The 21,293-nt window shown below is 34.7% G+C and overlaps 1 protein-coding gene across 12 annotated transcripts in view; it reads left to right on the plus strand.

Annotated features, from left to right (window-relative positions):
• The window catches only part of CHODL (chondrolectin), a 411,269-nt gene extending 391,557 nt beyond the window's left edge, over positions 1-19,712 (plus strand). For 11 of the 12 annotated variants that reach the window (XM_064380056.1, XM_064380053.1, XM_064380055.1 and 8 more), the window contains 5 exons: positions 7,662-7,971; positions 8,125-8,282; positions 11,360-11,446; positions 13,871-13,973; positions 18,307-19,712. In XM_064380056.1, coding sequence (XP_064236126.1) covers positions 7,662-7,971; positions 8,125-8,282; positions 11,360-11,446; positions 13,871-13,973; positions 18,307-18,391 — 743 coding nt within the window. In that variant the 3' untranslated portion in view covers positions 18,392-19,712. Of the gene's footprint in view, positions 1-274; positions 293-7,661; positions 7,972-8,124; positions 8,283-11,359; positions 11,447-13,870; positions 13,974-18,306 lie in introns of those variants that run through there. The other variant, XM_012444770.3, reaches the window with a different exon arrangement.
• Positions 19,713-21,293: the final 1,581 nt, after the last annotated feature.

The raw sequence follows: 21,293 nt of genomic DNA on the forward strand, positions 1-21,293 counted from the left end.
TAATCTGACCAGTAAGAGTTAGTGGCATCTAGTAGTAATACAGAAGTATTTTTTCTAGGTCAATGGTCGTGCTTATTTTGATGTATGAATATGTAAAGTAATATGTGATATGATGATAGTAATCAAAGCCTATTTATTGAATTTATGATATTAACTTGGAAACTACTTTTAGGAGCTTAGACCTGTACTAATTTCTTACTACACACAGATGTGTAGAGAATACCTGTGGGAGCTGCAATCATTTAATTTTGTGAAGCGACTGGTGAATAATGCTGTCTTCTTTAGGACAAAGGTAAAAAGATTTTACTTCTGGGCATAAGGATGAATATGAAGGATTCAAAATTCAGGTCTCTAAGTTGGGAGGGTATGTTGGAAGCACAAGTGATAATTTTAAACAATTGAAGTGTTTTGAAGTAATATGTTTCTCCTTTTTCTTTGTAGTGTGCATAGCAGTGATCCCCAACCTGTTTTTGCTGCAAAATGACATTAGGAGTATTTCATGGCACTTCCAGATTTCTCCAGAACACTTTAACATATGTTAGTTTGCCCGTATTAAAACTGGCACACGTTTTATTTAGGAGACTGGGTGATTTAGAGACCTCTCTTCTTGTCGTGCAGATACCACAGAATATTACAAATTCATGGGTGGTGAACAGTAGCACATAGATTAACATATAATATAATATAATACAATATAATAGCAAGGGAGATACAAGAAAAACTGATGAGCATATATCAGCTTATGGAACTATTCCATGACATCATCAAAAGCATAAAATGATGACAGTGCAGTTTTCAAAGATGCAATTACTTTAAGTATCTCCTGGGCATGAAAGGAACAATTTAATCTTATTACCCGTCATTTAATAAACTAACCATTTATCATAGCCGTTATTCTTTAACTGCTGTTTTTTATCATTTTATGGTTTTATTTTTATAACTTTTTCCTGAAGATGGAAATATCTGTTACATTACCTTTAGAAAACAAGCAGCATTATATAAAGGGGTCCAAGATTAAAATTCAGAAGATGCACTCACAAACAATTTTTACTATTTACAACAACCTTCCGTGTCAGGCATGAATATACAAGTAGATGGATGTGTGCAACTATGAGATCAGAGTGTTTCTTTCATTGTTTTAACATAGTCCTAATGATATAACACAGGATGACAACTTGGCTAAAGTTATACTCTTTGTAATGGGGAATGTATTCAGTTTGGACATAGTTTGTTTTATTTTGGAAAATAAGAAGACTAGGGATAAAATTCTTAAAGACATATATGGTTTGAAAATCTGAGACAGAGGCAACATTAATTCTTGTTTAAATATTTGTAACAGAAAATCTGAACCTATTTAGAAACAAGCTTTCAGGGCACAAACTCTTGCATATGTTAGCCACTCAATAATGAATAACATATTAATGCTAATGATTCTGACATAGACAACATGCACAGTGTATGTATTCATAAATCCCTTTTGTTCATGAAATATTTCACCTTTGTATTAGGTTTGAGACATATGGAGGCAGCAGAGAAATCTGGTAAAAGCATGGACTATAGATTCAGATGGCCTGGTGCCAAACGTCAGCTGCAGCACTTGTGAGCTGTGTAAACTTGGGCAAATTATTCAGCGATTGTCTGCCCATTTTGCCTCATTTTGAAAACGGATAAGACCTTTGTCATGGGATTGCTAGGAATATTAAAAAGGTTCAAACACAGTTGTGCAGGTTGTGCACTGTGCCGAGGTACATGCCAAAAAGATAGAAGAAGGAGTTCAGCTTGGCAAGCCCAGTCCCTGGAGCTCAGGCCTCCTGGAGGCAAAATCAACTTTTTCTAGTTGAACAGTCTATAAGGGGGACCTTTCTGCCATCTCTCACCAGGAGAGGTCATCTTCTCCTAATTTATCCCAAAGCACGGATTGTGGTAGAAGTGAGGTGTTGCACTCTAAATTATTGCTAAATTTCGGGCCTGTATTATTAGAATCATTATGTATACAGAACTCATAACTGGTCTCATTATTTAAGTAAGAAAACAGGCTTGGGGAGATTAAATAATCCCAAGTACCCACAATTTAAGTGTAGAGTTTGGTTTCAAAGCTAATTCATTTTGATTGGCTACATGAACTCTTAAGTCACACTGATACTTGACTACCACTTACTCTAATCTCCATTGTAAATATTGTGATTTTTTTTAAAAAAATAGTCTCATCCTCTTCTCAGAAAGCTTATGGCATTTTCCAACTGGAGAAGCAGGGCTTGCTGCTGCTGCCACCATCATAAAATGACCACAACCTACAGATTTAGTTTTGTTTATTAAAGTGAGAGAATGCATTCCAGGTATAGCACACTATGCAATTAAGTGCATTATAAAATCTGTGTTGTAAAAATAAAAGTTTATTACAATAAAACTCTTTATAAGAAAAAATATTAGGAAGTTGGTATGATATTGAATGCTGAAAGCAGAACACTTAAAATCAATACCAGTCCTTGTCTTTTTAGTTCAAAAGTGCTGGCATTGGTATCACTGGCCTTGCATAGTAGTATCAACGTATTTCTCAGTGTGATTGTGAGGGGGATAAGAAGAAATTATGAAAAAATATCTTATGTGATTCTAATAAAACATTCTAAGGTCATTCTAGTTTGGGGAATATTTACCATGTGGATGTTCTTTTTTACTTTTTTTTTGCAACTCATGGTAGATCATAATTGAACAGTAGGAATTTGTGATACATGTTTTATATTTTTATTGAAAAATGTGATATAAATTCAATGCTCATCTAATATTGATAATATATAAGTACAGTGTGAGACATAAGAAAATATTTATTATTTGCATAACTAACTGAGCACTCAACTATCAGAAAGTAAATAAATATAAGCAATAACAAAACCAAATTGTAGATCCTTTCTATTCAAAAGAAAAAGCAAACTACCATGACTTCATGAGTTTGGCCCAACTTTTGTATCATTGCCAAAAGCATTTAAACCTCTGCCAATAGTTAGCTCTATTGAAATTTTAATGTATAAGATAAAAGACAAAAATTATCTACTTATTCATGGAAATAGTGATGAAATTTTTGTTGTGACAGTGATAGGAATGTTAATAATCATAATTTTCTCTAAATAAAAGGGCCTGTTTATTTATGTAGCTGTGTGTGTGAAACTTATAAAGATGAATATTTATTATATAAAATAAATATTTTAATAAAATAATTTATGTATTACATAAATTACAAATAATTACATAAATAAAATGCATAAATTTAATACATGAAATAATTTATGTATTAAATTTATGCATTTTATTTATGTAATTTATGTATTTTATTAAAAAGAAGTCTCTTTTGTATAAAAGAAAATATTCTATATAATATTTCTATAAAAATTCAGTGCAATCTGTACAACAAACCTCCATGACACACGTTTACCTGTGTAACAAACCTGCACATCCTATGTATGTACCCATGAACTTAAAATAAATGCTAAATAATTCAGTGCAGAAAAACTTACATATTTAAATACTTTTTAGATTTAAAAATTAGCTCCTAGTGCACATCTAGGAAATAAATTATCTTGTATTTTATTTTTTTAAATATGTTTGTAGAGAATTTATTTTGAATTTTATTTCTCAATGTGTTTGTAGAATCCTGGGCAGATCTTTTCTCTCTCTTATAGATAAGCCCACCATTAAAGGACGGTTTCAACTACAGGTGCTAGTTGACATGTAGTAATTTATAGTTAGCATAAATGTAACCTTAGTGTAATAGAACCCATCCTATGGTTCTCTGAATACCTATCCCATAAAGTGTTGGTGGAAGATTTTATCTAAACGTAACATTTGAAAATAAGAGAGAAATTCTCCATGTTATCTCACATAATTAGAAAAGAGATAATTGTAATTGTTCTCTCGGAAGATTGGCTCTTACAGAAGTGGGAAAGTTGCCTCCAGAAGATCTGCATTAACGAAACTTTTCTGGGAATTAGGGCAACGTTTGTTTCCCAGCTGTTGTAGTTTCACTGCATTAGTAGCCAAATGTGATCAGCTGAAATAGCGGTGAGAGGTTTAATAGCTGCTGCTGCTGCTGATTTTGCTGCAACTTGGACCGAATTTGCACACTAAGGTGGAAATCAGTAATAAAATAGAATTGAATGTAAAGAAATTCACAGTGTCAGCTTTAACTGATTGTATATAAACCATACAAATTGTGCAATATATTTATAATTTCCTGAAAAATGCCTTGCTAGATCTGAACTGTTAGTGACTTTTCAGTTCAAACTCTAGATACAGCTGATGATCAAACTTCAGAGTTAACATATCTGTTCCAGTTGTCAATGGGCTGCTGTCTGGATGCCCTGAGAGTCTCCCTGCTGTGCAAGCATCACAGTCTCCGCTCCCTGAAGCAGGACCTGAGGACTGCTCTATTATCCACAACCAGAGACATGGCCTGGCACAGAGAGTGTCAAGCTGGCTATTATCCAGAGTCTGCACAGTATTAATTGTTAATTCTTTTAAATATAATCCCTGCCCATAGATGATGATGATAATGATCATTATTATATCTGTATAAGCTAACATAATTGTGTTAGAAATTTCCACATGAAACCTAAGGCTATCATGCATTTAATTAGAAATGCTATCTTAATGTTCTAAGTGACTTAATTCACTTCACCATTTTTGTATGATCATGAATAAATCTGTGTTGCATTTATTTTTTAATGAATCAGAGATAATGAACAGTGACTTTTAGCATATGCATCATACCCAGAAATCCCCTGAATGTGTGGGGCTTTGTTACATATAACACTTTTTACTTACTCAAAGGTCTGGCTATTCTGTTTTTTTTTTTTAATATGACATTTTTGACATCTTGCAAAACAATCTTGTTGGACAAATTTAATATTTAAAGAGTGCTGGGATAAAATCCAAGGCAGAAACCTCTTAGAGTGAAAAATTGAACAAGTTGAAAACTTAAGGGAATGTAATTAAGATATATTTGGACACTTAGAACTATGTAAAGGATGTAGTAGATGAAAATGGAAACAGCTTGCTTCTAAAATACAGGCACGAAAATATAGGCTTAATGGCATTGTTAAACTCTGACCAAGAACAACTATTTTAAATGACAAAGTCATCACAAAACCTAATAAAATCTTTGGATATTTTAAAAATAATACATTACTTTTCAGAGTCAACCACTGGGACTTTCATGATCATCTCTCAAAGAATATGTATTTTCAGGCTGATGTGTCCTCCTGAATTCCCTCTAACTCATTTCCCATTGTCATTCATACTCATGTTATTTTTAATTAACTATTTCGGCAGCCTGTTAATTTGTTCACATTTTTCAGTGTACTGTTCCTTGGTCCAGATCACCGTTAATGAGACAAGGGAACAACTTGGCCTGCTTGCATTGCCAGAACTACTATTTTATGATAGTCGTTCTCAGTTCGTGTCAAGATATTGAATGCCTCTCACTCAAACACTGTTGAGAAGTTAGTGACCTTCAACTGATTTCTGAGCCTTTCTGCCTCTGAGTGTCATCATAGGTCATGAATTGCTGACTCCAGAAAGGAATGGATATGATACACTGGCTCAGTGTGATGTACTGTAATTAAAGTACAAAGTTTGAATGCTTTTTTTCTTGCCAGTATTTAAATACAAGAATCTCCCCCACCCCCACAAATCTGTGACTACTGACAACTTCTATTGATAGGCTACAAAACTAAATACATAGTAGAAAAGGCCACAAATACCAACAAGCATAATATTAATGGAGATGAATTGTAAGAAAGCAGTGAAACGATGTCGTAATTTCTTAGTATAAAGTAATTTGTCTTAATTTTACATAAAGTAATAGATAAGTCTATTTTCCAAATCCAAATCGAATCTAAAATAATAGAGGGAGAGACTAAGAAAGTAGAAGAGGCTATGGAAAGCAGTTTGGGCATAAGAAATAGTAACAGAGAGGGATTCTTAGCAGTTTAAAAAGTTGACAGCAGAGACCAGAGGTGAATAAAAGTAGAAGCAGTGAAAACCAAAACAAGACAGAATGATCATTCTGGAGATTGTCTATAATTTCGGCATACATTCTTAGTGGTAGACAAGGATGAGTGTGGACAATAGAACAATAGAAAATGCATTGCTGGTAGAGCTAGCTAAATCCTATATATCATAATATCCTTGACCTCTTTCTTTCTTTTCTTTCCTTCCTTCCTTCTTTCTCTCTCTCTTTCCTTCTCTTTTTCTTTTTCTTTCTTTTCCTCCTTCCTTCTTTTTCTCTTTCTTTCCTTTCTTCCTCCCTCCCTGCCTTCCTCCCTCCTTCCTTCCTTCCTTCCTTCCTTCTTTTCTTTCTCTTTCTTTCTTTCTTTTTCTGACATATATATGTAAATATAAATATACATGACTTTATTATGACTTGATATGATCATGAATATTTACAGTTATTTCACTAGGTTATTAGGAAAATTAACACCACTTAATGTAGAGGTATGTAAAATTTAATTTTGAGATTTTTTTTCAAACTCTTTTTGCCCATGTGTTTAAGACTTCACAAATGTTATTTTTTAAGGTTAAATGGGAGGAAGCCATTGTTATTTCATATGTGTTAATATGTAAGTAGAGCCTCTAAAGCTGACAAATAATTTGTTCTCAAGTTTGCAAAATGTTTATTACCTTGTTTCCAGCTAATTATTTAACTGTCTTTGAAAGACTAGTTTGGCCAAATTTCAGCCTACTTAGGTTTCCATCCAAATTGAGAGAAATCAACACTAGTTAGCCATTGATAAGATATTACTAGCTCCTTTATTTCGTGATATATTTGTTCCACTGTTTTCTAAGCCATCATTCTTTTTTCACATTTAAAATGTATTTCTTTTTTTAAAAAGTACCTATTTCTCTATGTTCATAGCTGGGAGTTTTTATTTGCAATTGATCACTTATCACTTATCAGAGTTATCTTTGTAAAATGAGAGAAGACATTGTCCTAGGAATTGTAGTTTACACACAATATCTCCCCAGAAGCCCCCAGAAAATACTCAAAAAACTGGTAATCAGATTTTTTCAGAGATAATGAGTACTTTAGAAGTCAACTCTGTCACTTCCAATGTAATATTATACTAATTAATTAATACTACCAATTACCTTCATTCTGTCCTCTTTAAACTTTCAATGTTAATAGATTTGCTTTAGGGTATACAAAATAAAAGCAAATATTTATACCTTAAATTTGCCACTGTGTATCTCTTTCAGAACACCTTATATAAAATTGTTTCATTTTACTTTATCATTTTATCATTGTTTTTGATAATTAATTTGGTTTATGAGTTTTTCTTCTTCTTTCATAAAGTTTTAGCTCACTTTAATATACACTCCTGAAATTCTTTTAGCTATTTTCATTTCCTATGTTAATTTGTTTATAAAATCCAAGCCAGAAGAGTTATAACTTCCCATAACAAACGTTTCTTGAAGTACCGGGTTTAAAAATGTATGTTCCAAGTTTACTAGGGAATCAATTTGCTTTTACAAATTGAAAGCAATAGGCTAGAAAATAAACTTTACGAAATAATTCAGTGGGAGAAGCATTGGTTCTTAAATGTTGGTTCTTAGAGGTGTTACAAATAGAGTTCAGATTATCAATAAATGGGCATCTTTTATTTTTTCAGGCCAAAAGGTGTGTTTTGCTGACTTCAAGCATCCCTGCTACAAAATGGCCTACTTCCATGAACTGTCCAGCCGAGTGAGCTTTCAGGAGGCGCGCCTGGCTTGTGAGAGTGAGGGAGGAGTCCTCCTCAGCCTTGAGAATGAAGCAGAACAGAAGTTAATAGAGAGCATGTTACAAAATTTGACAAAACCTGGAACAGGGATTTCTGATGGTGATTTCTGGATAGGGCTTTGGAGGAATGGAAATGGGCAAACTTCTGGTGCCTGCCCAGATCTCTACCAGTGGTCTGATGGAAGCAGTTCCCAGTACCGGTGAGTATGTATCCTGAGCAGTTGACAGATGCTCTGGGAAACTCCACAAGGTAGGGAGAGGACTCTGTTGCCTGTAGAGGATGTCAAGAGTAGAACAAGAAGAATCACTTAGGAGGCATGTACCTGAGTGTTTGTGTTACTCTGTGTTTGCAGAAACTGGTACACAGATGAACCTTCCTGTGGAAGTGAAAAGTGTGTTGTGATGTATCACCAACCAACTGCCAATCCTGGCCTTGGAGGTCCCTACCTTTACCAGTGGAATGATGACAGGTGCAACATGAAGCACAATTATATTTGCAAGTATGAACCAGGTAAGCAGTAGCAAAAGAAGGCATAGAAGATTTTGTGCATATTTCATTATATTAAGTTTTGTCTTTAATTTTCACTACCTTTGGCTCTTTTTGTTTTTCTGCTGTGAGATAGAAAATTACCTTCAGCTTGTTATATCACTTGTGTACTGAAACATATCATATCCTGTAGAGCAAACTGCCCAATGAGCTCAAAGAAGAGAGTAAATAAAAACATCTGAAGAAGTGTCTTTAAGAGAAAATAATCATTTCTAACATTAAAAACAATTTGATTTTTGTAAATAGATTTTATAAACAATAAATATCTATTTTAAATTATTTTAAATGTTACTATAACATGTGGGAAGTAGGTGTAAGTTACCAAAGCATCTGTAGACTTGCACATGTGAACAGTTCTTTATCTCATGAATTTAAGAGAACAGTGCACTTTCTCCTGGATATTTTGCTTATCATTTTATGGTATAATACTTGACCTGTGGTACTCAGTAAAAATAAGACTATCATAGCTCATTGCTCCATAGTGGAAAAAAGTAGGAAGATGTGGCTTGTTCTCTATGATTCCCACTCTTGAAATATGCCTCCTCAGTTAGCTTTCTTTTGAAATCTCCCACTACTCGTCATATGCAGCAAATGGGAAGATTACATTGACTTCAGCTATACTGGCGTGGGTTCTAGATTAGAAATGTAGTAAATTTGAATTACTTTGAATGGGACAGATCATCTGAATATAGACATTTGACTGAAAGAGGGATTAATAAAAACTCCGTGGACTCATTTTTTTAAATCATCTAAGAAAGTCAAGTTAGATCCTTAGGCTTTGAGATCTCTTAGCTGTTTTTCTCCTCGGTGTTTGTGTCATTTTAACTCTTCTGAAGGGATGTCTTCTTGAACTCATAATATGTGTTCACAGAAGGTAATTATAGTTGAGTACTGCTGCTTCCATTATTCTCTTGAAATTACATTATTCTTTTTCTCATAATAACATAAAGCACAAAGGATTATTTGGATTAGACTTACCCTTCTCTTAGATTTATCCTGCTCTTGAGTGTATTAGGCAACTTTTTACATCCCTGGTGAGTTTATTCTTTAACCACCTTGGTTGCTAAACCCATCATTACCCTCCTGGAAGCCTTTGCAAAGCTGAGTCTGTTACATGCTTATGTCCTTTATTTTTCTCTTGGAGAAGTATAAAGTTGAAATTCTCTGATATTTTAAATTTGTGACATTCTATGTACTTAAAACTATTGAATAAAACAAATACAATATTATGCATTATTCTTAATATCACATTATTGTTGCCTTCTCCTTTCTTTTGAGTTCATAGATCAATTATTTGACCCTTCATTGTATTATATATAATTTAAGTTTTGCATTCAAACTTATGCCATTATTTAGGACACTATAAATCTTACAATCTTTTCTTGTTTACATTACTAGGTTTACATTACTCATGCAAGAGCATTTAAGATATAAAGTTATTCTTTTTTATCTTCTACATTCTACTCAAATGTTCAAATGATCTATATTGATTAAAATATTTTTATGTAGTTATTGTTTTGAACCACATTCACAGGTTTACTGTTGGTCTTATTAATGTGCTCAGGATTTTAATTTTTTATTTCATGATTTAATCATTTTTTTTCTACTTAGTTAACCTTCCTTGAGCTTAGTGTCTGCTTTGTAAAGGATGTTGGTTAGATTAAATTCCTTGGTTATGTAATCACTGCTTGAGTTTTAGTGATATTTTGCATACTATTCATATTATTTGTTAAAAAATGCCAATTGAGTAGGCATAGGGTGACTAAATACTATAGAAGAACAGGTATAGTTTAGGACTGAATCAGAGGAGGCTATTAAGATGTCAGGGTAAAATTTGTATACAAGAGTAACAAATATTACTACAGGATGGCATACGGTTAAACTTCCAACAAAGGGAGACTCTATGACATTATAAGACAGTGTAATAATGGTAAACATTAAATTAAAATTCTTTTGTATCCTAAAAACTATATAAGATGTTACATGTGTTCTTATTTCAATTGACAAAAGTAAGTAGAAAATTACACTTTTGGAACAAATGGTAACAAATGTACAGGTTTTTAAAAATAATTCAGTTTACTTTCATTGAATTATTAATTTAACAAGTAGTCCCTTAAGGAAAAGAAAAATAGAAAATAGAGCAATACCAAATTGTGACAAGAAATGTCAACAATTTTAGAGTGTGTGGCAGGAGGAAAAGAATCAGGAAGAATAGTTAATGGATGCTGAATAGGTAATGGATGTTGGGCTTAATACTTAGGTGATGGGATGACCTGTGCAGCAAACCACCATGGCACATGTTCACCCATGTAACAAACCTGCACATTCTGCACATGTACCCCTGAACTTAAAGTAAAAGTTAGAAAAACAATAAAAAATAAAGCATGTGCAATAGAAGAGACATCTATAAAACTAGCGAAAGAAACTTGCAAGCTTTGATTCAATATTATTATTATTTTTAACAGTAGACACTCTTGAAGAGCAAATCTAAGGATGGCATTGTATGTGCAGAACAGAAATGTGCCTTAGAACATTGTTGCTTCAATCATCAATTCCAAATGCAATCCACAAAAGTCATCTGATTATTATTGCAAGGGAAAACCTAAATAATACACTGATATTAGTGAAGAAATTATCTTGCTTGTCTCTGAATTGCATTGAGTATATCACACTCTTAAGCTTACCAATTCTTGGTTATCCTTGCTTAACTTTGTTCCTGGTCTGCCATTATTGCCTGCAGCAGGCTGTCATCAGCACAGACCCACTGTTGATTGCTGAATGGAGTTTGGAGTTTCAAGGGAGAATGTATCAAGTGCATCTTTTATTCAAAGATAATTAAATGTTTATTCAAATATCATTAAATGTTATCAAAGATAGATAATTTCATGTAAATTTAAATTCAGAATATATTTTATTAGCTGTAAGATGTTCAGAAATCAAAATTGTATTTTTATTGTTTTATAATAAACATTCATATTTATATATGTTTTCAATTCTCTTATTTAATCATAATATATGATGCTGATACTTATTATTTACAGAGATTAATCCAACAACGCCTGTAGAAAAGCCTTATCTTACAAATCAACCAGAAGACACCCATCAAAATGTGGTTGTTACTGAAGCAGGTAATTACTTCATGTGTCTTTAACTTCATCAAGAACTGAACTGTACTTTCAAACGCTGCTTCATGTTGACTCCAGTGAAACTTTTCTTTCCTGGGGAAGTGGTGCAATAAGTTTGGTCCTGTGGAAATTTACTTTTGAACTAGATTAGGAAAAATTATGTTAAGCTAGTATTTGAATAGAAAAACCTGTTTGGTTTTCTTTAAAGTGTTACTAAACTATGTGATCCACATGAAAATTTGGATCTGGCTGGGCACAGTGGCTCATGCCACTGTAATACCAGCAATTTGGGAGGCTGAGGCAGGGGGATCACTTGAGCCCAGGAATTTGAGGCCATCCTGAGCAACCTGTCAAGACCCCGTCTCTACAAAAATACAAAAAACTAGCCTGGCATAGTGGTGCACACCTGTAGTCCTAGCTACTGGGAGGCTAAGGTGGGAGAATCACCTGACCCTGGGAAGCTGAGGCTGCAATGAGCAGTGATCATGACACTATCGTGCAGAGTGGGCAACAGAGTGAGACCCTGTCTCAAACAAACAACAACAATAAAAACACCGACAACAACAACAAAAACAACTTTGGGTCTACAAGAAACTTCTCTAACAAGACATAGGTGTCATGATGCAAATTGGCACATTCAGTGGAGAGCAAACAAAGGTGTGCTGATACAAGTCTAGAGATTGGTTGAATCCTTAAATTGCTTGAAGTCAAACAAGAGTGGGTGGAAACAGCAAATTATTGTTCAGATACCCTATTGTTGGACCTCATGAGTTTGTCTTCTGTTAACAAATGAAGTGATGCACAGTTCAGTGGAAAGCTTTATCTACACATCTGGTCCACTTTGACCAGAATTATTTAGATTAGTCATGATGATGACTTTTAATTTGCAAGCTAATGCATAGTTCTTCAATTTGCTTTTCTTGCTTAGACATGATATTAAGGCTTAGTGCTTTTCACTTTTCAGGTGCCTGGTTTAAAACCATCCAGAACATCTAAACCTAATTAAAAAGATCAGTAGGCCAGGCATGGTGGCTCACACCTGTAATCCCAGTACTTTGGGAGGCCGAGGCAGGTGGGTCACCTGAGATCAGGAGTTTGAGACCAACCTGGCCAACATGGCAAAGCCCTGTCTCTACTAAAAAATATAAAAATTAGCTGTGCATGGTGGCAGGTGCCTGTAATCACGGCTTCTTGGGAGGCTGAGGCAGGAGAATTGCTTGAACCCAGGAAGTGGAGGTTGCGGTGAGCTGAGATTGCACCATTGCACTTCAGCCTGGGAGACAGAGCAAGACTTTGTCTCAAAAAAGAAAAAAATCGGTAAATAATCACTTTGGAAAAATTTTTTCTCTTATGAAATTGAACAAATGTATATTAAAGTAATTTTAAGTTGTATGGGATTTTGGTGTCACAGTTCTTTAATTTTACTAAGAACATCTAGCATTATCAAATGTTATGGAACAGTATTAAAAAATAATTCATTTTAGAATTTAATTAAGATCAAGTCTTTGTGCCACTGGAGTCTTGTGTCTCTGAGTCATCACTGTATCATCAGTTAATATTTACATATTTCATTTTAATCCCAGTGACTAGTATATAATCATAGCACTAAGCTTATTGGCTAGGTAATGATATATCCAATATATCCACAATAATTTTAATAATAATTATTTTTAATAAGCACTTATTTTTGTAAGTAATGATTGAGAAGGAACAATGAAACAAGTTAGCTAAGATTATTAATATACTGTGAAAGCTAGTCCATGTCTGAATTGCTCATTTAATAATAGTTTTGGAAGTATGAATATCAAATTGGAACAGTCTGATATCACTACAATTCAGTACAATTCAATTTTCAGTTCAATAAAGTTTTGTTTTTAATTTTTACCAAAACATGAATAGTTACGTACCACTTAACAATGAGGATATGTTCTGAGAAATGCACCATTAGGTGATTTTGTCATTGTGCGAACATCATAGAGTGTACTTAAACCTAGATCATGTAGCTGACTATACATCTAGGCTATTTGATATGGCCTACTTCTTCTAGACGACAAACCCCTGCAGCATGTTACTGTACTGATGCTGTAGACAACCGTAACACAATGCTATTTATCAAAACCTATCTAAACATAGAAATGCATAAAATGGGATATGAAATATAAAAGACGGTACACCTATATAGAGGAGCTCCATTATAATCTTATAGGTCCACTGTCTTATATGTGGTGCATCATTGCCTGAAATGTCACTGTGTGGTACATGACTGTATATTATTTCATTAGATTTTTCAACATTTTGAGAAGAACTTTGGGATCAATTTAGTGATAACTCAATTTCACTTTATTTTTTTTTGAAAAATTCTACAAATTTTTGTGTTAGAATTCTTCCTCAACTATCTTTTCACATGAAGACTGTCTTATTTTGTAGGTATAATTCCCAATCTAATTTATGTTGTTATACCAACAATACCGCTGCTCTTACTGATACTGGTTGCTTTTGGAACCTGTTGTTTCCAGATGCTGCATAAAAGGTAAATAACTCATATATGTAGAGACAATTTGAAGAACTTTAAATAGGTTTTCAGAAATGTTTTAAAACTATTAGTATAAAGTTATATTTTAATATGCCTTAAGAAATCCTGCACATACAATCCTATGCATACATCTAATAAGATATACATTGATTATAAAATTAATGTATCATTTAATCTTCACAAGCCTTATTAAACAGTTACCCTTCTGTTTGTATTTCTCAGCTGAGCAGATGGTGTCTTAGATGGGTTACCTGTTCCGCCTTGGGTCCCGTAGCTAGTGTTTAAGGTGAATCTGAAATTTGGATATTTGTAAACTTCCAACATATGCCCTATACTATACTGTTTCTTGTTTATGAAATGAGAGAATTAATGCTGAACTTTTCAATCTAGACATCAAGCTATATGTAAGACTTGATATTTGTAGGTTCACTTGGTATTACTTTTCAAAATTCAAGCTACAGGTTTCTGTTTTATTTCATAAAGATCTTTTAAGAATAGGAAATAAAATAGTGGTTAAAATAGGCCACTTTTTGGCAGGTATCTTGAAATAAAATCCTGTATTTTAGCAGCAAGATTTCTGGGGGGATATTATGACTTTTGTATCTGCTTACCCATAACCTTGAGTTAGAGAAGTTTTTCCATGTGTGTCATTTTTTTTAATAAAAATGAAAAAAATTAAATAATTTTTTTCATTTTCAAACAAAAACTGACATATAAACATGTCAAAAGAAAAAAAAGGAAAAGCTGTTCTGTTTATATAAGATCATGTTTACCAGAATAAAGTAGACATCTTTGTCTGAGTGGTTTAACTAAGAACTGGTCAAGGGACTACCCCCATCAGGAAAGATCTGCAAACAAATTCATTTTTCTCTTTTGACCTTACTGCATCTCCTTCTTTTTCTGAAATAAACCCCAAAGAACCCATTAAGTAACAAAAGACCCAGAAAAAAATTAAGTAGATGTCAGTTTTAAATGATTCACATAAATTTTCAAAAAAATCCAAACTGTAACTAGCTGGATGTTAAAATAAAACATTTTGAGTAATGATAAATAATGCCTGGTGAATTAATACTATACTTTGTGTCCTTTTGGAGTTCTGGTATATATATGGAACACAGTTAAAATATTTTTTGGGCTAGATGAGGTGGCCCATGCCTGTAATCCCAGCACTTAAGGAGGCCAAGGTGGGCAGATCACCTGAGGTCAGGAGTTTGAGACCAGCCTGGCCAACATGGTGAAACCTTGCCTCTACTAAAAAGATACAAAAATTAGCCAGGCTTGATGGTGTGTGACTGTAATTTCAGCTACTTGGTAGGCTAAGGCAGGAGAATCACTTGAGCCTGGGAGGTGGAGGTTGCAGTGAGTCAAAGATCATGCTGCTATACTCCAGCCTGGGCAATAGAGTGAGACTCCCTCTCAAAATAATAATAATAATAATAATAATAATAATTTTTTTTGTATTTTATACAGAATATAAGAACAGTAAATATGTAATTTCTTGCTCTGATTTCTAAGACTATAGATGGAAAGATGATTTAATGCTGTGGAAAGGAGTGAAATAGAGGGAGAATTTGACATAAATCCTTCCTTCCAGCCAAACTGTTAGGGAAGACCTGAAAGTAGCAAATGTGCTTGAAAAGATGATTTGAACTTTTTATTTATATATTCCTCTTTATAAAGTAAAAGTCATTAAAGTGCCAAGTAACTGCTTCCTTATTTGCTTCCTTTCTTCCAACTAGTATATTATAGTTGCGATTCTATTCATTCAAAATCTCTCCCAGGCTTTTACAGCTTAAAGATCTGTGGAGTTTTCACTTGTTTGAAATTCTCAGAGTGAGAACATAAACCAAAACACAGCACCTCCAGATGCTGTGATTAATTGTAGTACCGAATTCATTTGTTCTTAGATCCTCCCCTTTTTCTTTCTTCCAGGAAACAAGGAGAAACTTCATCAAAGACTCTACTCCATTATTATCTGGGTACCTTGCAAAAAGTTTAAATTCCAATCTGGTACACACAATGGTTTCTATCATTCCATGTCATGTTCAAAATAACTCTTGTTTCCTTACAGGGTAGTAATTCTTTTTTTTTTTTTTTAAGATGGAGTCTCGCTCTGTTGCCCAGGCTGGAGTGCAATGGCGCAATCTTGGCTCACTGCAACCTCTGCCTCCCAGGTTCAAGCAGTTTTCCTGTCTCAGCCTCCCAAATAGCTGGAACTACAGGCATGCACCACCATATCCGGCTAATTTTTGTATTTTTAGTAGAGATTGTTTCACCATATTGGTCATGCTGGTCTCAAACTCCTGACCCCAAGTGATCTGCCCTCCTCAGCCTCCCATGGTGCTAGGATTACAGGCATGAGCCACTGCCCCCAGCCTCCTTATGGGGTAGTAATCCTTAAATGAAATACTAATTCTACACAAAAGCCACATTAAATTTTTTTTTTTTTTTTTTAACCATTCAGAACATTGTGTGCTTTTAATAAACTTTCTTGGCTTATTTTCCATCCATGTTAGATGACTTGGTAGAATAAAGTTGTGTCGATCTTACTTTTTTTGGATGAGAATTCACAAACCATAAAATTTGGACACAATATTTTATTTGTAACAAAAATGGTTAAATCTAAGTGAATTAAGCAATAGTTTAAAAGAGTAATGGTCAGGTGTGTTTAGAAATAGTTATTTTCTATCTTTGAGGGAATTCTGCAATGTCTGGTGGATGGAGAGGAGAAGTTGAGGAGAAGCCTGTGAGGACTGAGGCAGATGCTGGGAACTGGGGCTGGGGTGGTCAGGGAGCAAGTAAGTGCACAACACAGTGAACTGGGACACACAAACACTTTTGTTCCAGGCAAAAGATTATCCTGAGGAAACCAGCCCAAAGAAATCTAGATTTTGACAGGGCATCCAGTAGAGAACAACTTGGGTGGATCACCTGAGGTTGGGAGTTTGAGACCAACCTGGCTAACATGGCAAAACTGCATCTCTACTAAAAATACAAAAATTAGCCTGGTGTGGTGCTGGTGCCTGTAATCCCAGCTACTTGGGAGGTTGAGGCAGAGGAATCGCTTGAACCCGGGAGGTTGAGGTTGCAATGAGCTGAGATTGTGCCATAGCACTCCAACGGGGTGACAGAGTGAGACTCCATCTCAAAAAATAATAAAGTAAAATAAAGAAAATGACTTGGGTAAACTCAGGAACAGATAACTTCTGCAGATGCCTGAAAAGTTATCATTTTATGGAAAGACAGAAGATAGCAGAACCCTAGACACAGGCTGGAAATGTGGGCCAGAATTCCAAATCTGACAAGGGTGAAGTTGTATCTCAGATCTGGAGGAACTCAGATACTGTTAAGTTACCAAAGCATGAATCTGCTACTGAACCACATTGGTTTCAGAGACTGAGGCACCAGTAAGCTTCCAGAAATCAAGTGACTTAGGTGCAAGACTGGAGAACTGATGGGACGAGGGGAATAGACGCATCCTTACACATAGTATAATAACATTGTTTTGATGATTTGGCATTAAATTCAACATACATTAGTGACAGAAGACTTCCAAAATAATTGATCAAAGAAAATAAAGGTTTTTAATTAGTGAATAAAACAGAAATTTTTAATATTGTGTCAGGCACATGTTTGTATGTGTGGAACCAACCTAAATGTTGAGTGGATAAAGAATTTGTGGTATATTTATACGGTAGAATACTACTCAGCCATACAAAGGAGTGAATTAATGGCATTCACAGCGACCTGGATGAGATTGGAGACTATTATTCTAAGTGAAGTATACAGGAATGGAAAACCAAACATCATATATTCTCACTCATAAGTGGGAGCTAAGCTATGAGGATGCAAAGGTGTAAGAATGACACAGTGGACTTTGGGGACTCAGGGAAAAGGGTGAGAAGGGGGTGAGGGATAAAAGACTACAAATTGAGCACAGTGTATACTAATCAGGTGATGGGTGCAACAAAATTTCACAAATCACCGCTAAAAAACTTACTCATGTTACTAAACACCACCTGTTCCCCCATAACCTATGGCAATAAAAAAATTAAAAGAACAACAACCAAAACAAAATAATAAAGTCTAAGTTAGGAAAGATCCAACAGGAAAAGATATGTTTTGTTTTCTCCATAATTCACAAGAACGGTTTGCCATCTTCACATATTTGAATAATCTAGAATTTTTTGTAAGAATGGGAAAATGTACTACTGAGAGGAGAAGGGCTCTTTCATAAATAATTGTCTGAGGTATTTCCCTTTGGACCAAGACATGCTTAGTTTAATAGAAGTTTTAGGCACTAAACATATTTTTTTCTTATGTTTTTCAGTAAAGGAAGAACAAAAACTAGTCCAAACCAGTCCACACTATGGATTTCAAAGAGCACCAGAAAAGAAAGTGGCATGGAAGTATAATAACTCATTGACTTGGTTCCTGAGTTTTATAATTCAGGATCTGTATAAGGAATGGCATCAGAACATTAGCTTGGAATGGCTTGAAATCACAAAGGATCTGCAAGACGAACTGTAAGCTCCCCCCTTGAGGCAAATATTAAAGTAATTTTTTATATGTTTATTATTTCACTTACAAAATATGCTGTGCTAATGATGGAGTGAGACATGCTTATTTTGCTAAAGGATGCACCCAAACATCAAGCAAATGAAATGGACAATGCAGATCAAGTTATTATCAACACATTGGGATTACATGTGTTAGAAGCAATTATTTTTATTTCTTTCACCTTTCATAAGTTGTAATCTAGTTAATGTAATGTTTATTGTATTGAAATTTACAGTGTGCAAAAATATTTTACCTTTGCATAAGTGTTTGATAAAATTTAACTGTTCTAATATTTATTTTTATGGCATCTCATTTTTCAATACATGCTGTTTTGATTAAAGAAATTTATTAGTTATCAATGGAATTCACACACACACAAATGTAGTACCATGGAAAAAGTTTGTTTTCTAGAAATGATTCATCTTTCAGTTTCTCTGCTTTTGGTCAAAAGTCTAAGAAATCTCTTCAGAAATAAGAAGCTATTTCATTAAGTGTGATATAAACCTCCTCAAACATTTTACTTAGAGGCAAGGATTGTCTGATTTCAATTGTGCAAGACACGTGCCTTATAATTATTTTTAGTTTAAAATTCAACAGATTTTGTAACAATGTAACTTTGTTAATAGGTGCATAAACAGTAATGCAGTCAATTTGAACAAAAGTGGCATACACAATATAAATCATATGTCTTCACACGTTGCCTATATAATGACAAGCAGCTCTCCGAAGGTTCTGGAATCAGTGTGGTCCCTCTCTTGCCCACTAAACAAAGGTGGTTGTTTGGGGTTTGGGATTGACACTTGAGACAGATAGTTGCAGAGTTTGTCTAAGTTTCCCTAGCTGCATTTAGCCTCTAACTATATTAGTATACAAAGAGGTCTTGTGGTTGAGACCGGGTGAATAGTCACCATCAGTGTGGAGATAAGCACAGCACACAGACATTTCATGAAGGAAAGGAACCACAAAATTGTGTGAAAATAATTGGAATCCATCAATGATCACATATTCGTTGAGGAGAGTTTGCTTGAGATAGAAAACGGTGGGTCCTTTCTGTCTTATCTCCTAGTTTCTTCAATGCTTATACCTTGATATTCTCAAGAGAGAGTTTAACTGTCTGGTCTTCATATGTCCCTGTGCTCCTTTTAACCAAATAAAGAGTTCTTGTTTCTGAAGAATGATCACTAGTCCTGTCTAAAACTCTTATGTGAAAAAAGTAGAGATAAGTTTGCATCGATATATAAAGTTGAAAACAAATTACTCTTTAAGTGTGCTAAGAATGGAAGGCATGGTTATGTCTACATTTTCCCTGTGAATTATTTTCAGTTACAATATAAGGTACTTTCTTTAACACAATTCACAACTAACATTGGTTAGCAAAGATAGGAGGCAAAAGATAAATCAATGAGCATTGCCTGTTTTCAGCTGCTCATAGACTGAGAGAATGAGCAGCTGCATTTGAAGCTGAGATCTGCCAACATGTAGCACTCCTCCTTCTTTTCTTGGCTACATATCTTTCTGGGTAGAACTGGAGACCAGCTGCTGGGACCTAATCTTTTTCCTCCAAACTACTCTCATGGATTTCTCCCTCTTGTGTGGACACCGTGGAGGAAAACTGGGTGTTCCCCCTTGTCTTTGCCACCATAACTGTAACAGTTGCAAGACAAAAACAGCAAATCAATGCAGATACGCCTTGCTTTTGCCCTTGATCTTTATCTAGGTCTGGGTAACTTTTCTGGTATCAACAACTAAACCTATAAGCGACTAGAGGTGAAAAAATGTTGCTGACCTCATCTGAGGGGCTGTCCTGCCACTTAGCCCCAGCCAGAGCTCAGTCTTGGTGGGAGCTGAGGAGCAGCAGGAAGAGGGAGGCAAGGGAATCAAGGGATGGACATCTTGTCATTTTTTTCTTTGAATAAATGTCACTTTTTGAGGCAAAAAAAAGAACTTCTCTTTTATTAGAAAATGGTAGTGATGCTTTCTTAACAGTTTCTTAAAATTTTAGCTAACCTTTGAAAAATGAAAAGAAATACATGCTGTATCTGTTTTAAGTGTTAGCACTTTTAGAATATATTTTTGCTATATGTTGGAAATGCAGAAGAAATGTGGAACAATCTTCAGATACTAAAAACAAATATGCTGCTGGTAAGTCTGTCTTTCCCAACTATTAGAATCAGACCATTGGAAAGGTGAAAAAGAATAGTGCGTTCAGTGGTGATATGGTTTGGCTGTGTCCCCACCCAAATCTCACCTTGAATTGTAATAATCCCCATGTGTCAAGGGCAGGGCCAGGTGAAGATAATTCAGTCATGGGGCTGGTTCCCCCATACTGTTCTCATGGTAGTGAGTAAGTCTCAAAAGATCTGATAGTTTTATAAATGGGAGTTCCCTTGCAAATACTCTCTTGCCTGCCTCCATGTAAGACATGACTCTGCTCCTCCTTTGCCTTCCACCATGATTGTGAGGCCTCTTCAGCTATGTGGAACTGTGAGTCTATTAAACTTCTTTCCTTTATAAATTACCCAGTCTTGGGTATGTCTTTATTAGCAGCATGAAAATGGACCTAAACAAGTGGCTTCTGATTTTTGTCCAAAGAATGAATTCTACAATTCCTTAACAGGAATTTGCAGTCTTCCATCATCTGGCCACATCTTCATATAACATTTTTTCCCCTTTATCTGACTGTTTTCCAGAGAGAGAGAGAGTCTTTTGGTATGACAACACATGGTCCTCTATTGACCCCTTTCCCTTAACTGACTC

This window comes from Aotus nancymaae, unplaced genomic scaffold, assembly GCF_030222135.1.
Source record: "Aotus nancymaae isolate 86718 unplaced genomic scaffold, 86718_ANA_hifiasm-v0.15.2.pri h1tg000022l_1, whole genome shotgun sequence".
In the NCBI taxonomy this organism is placed as follows: Eukaryota; Metazoa; Chordata; class Mammalia; order Primates; family Aotidae; genus Aotus; species Aotus nancymaae.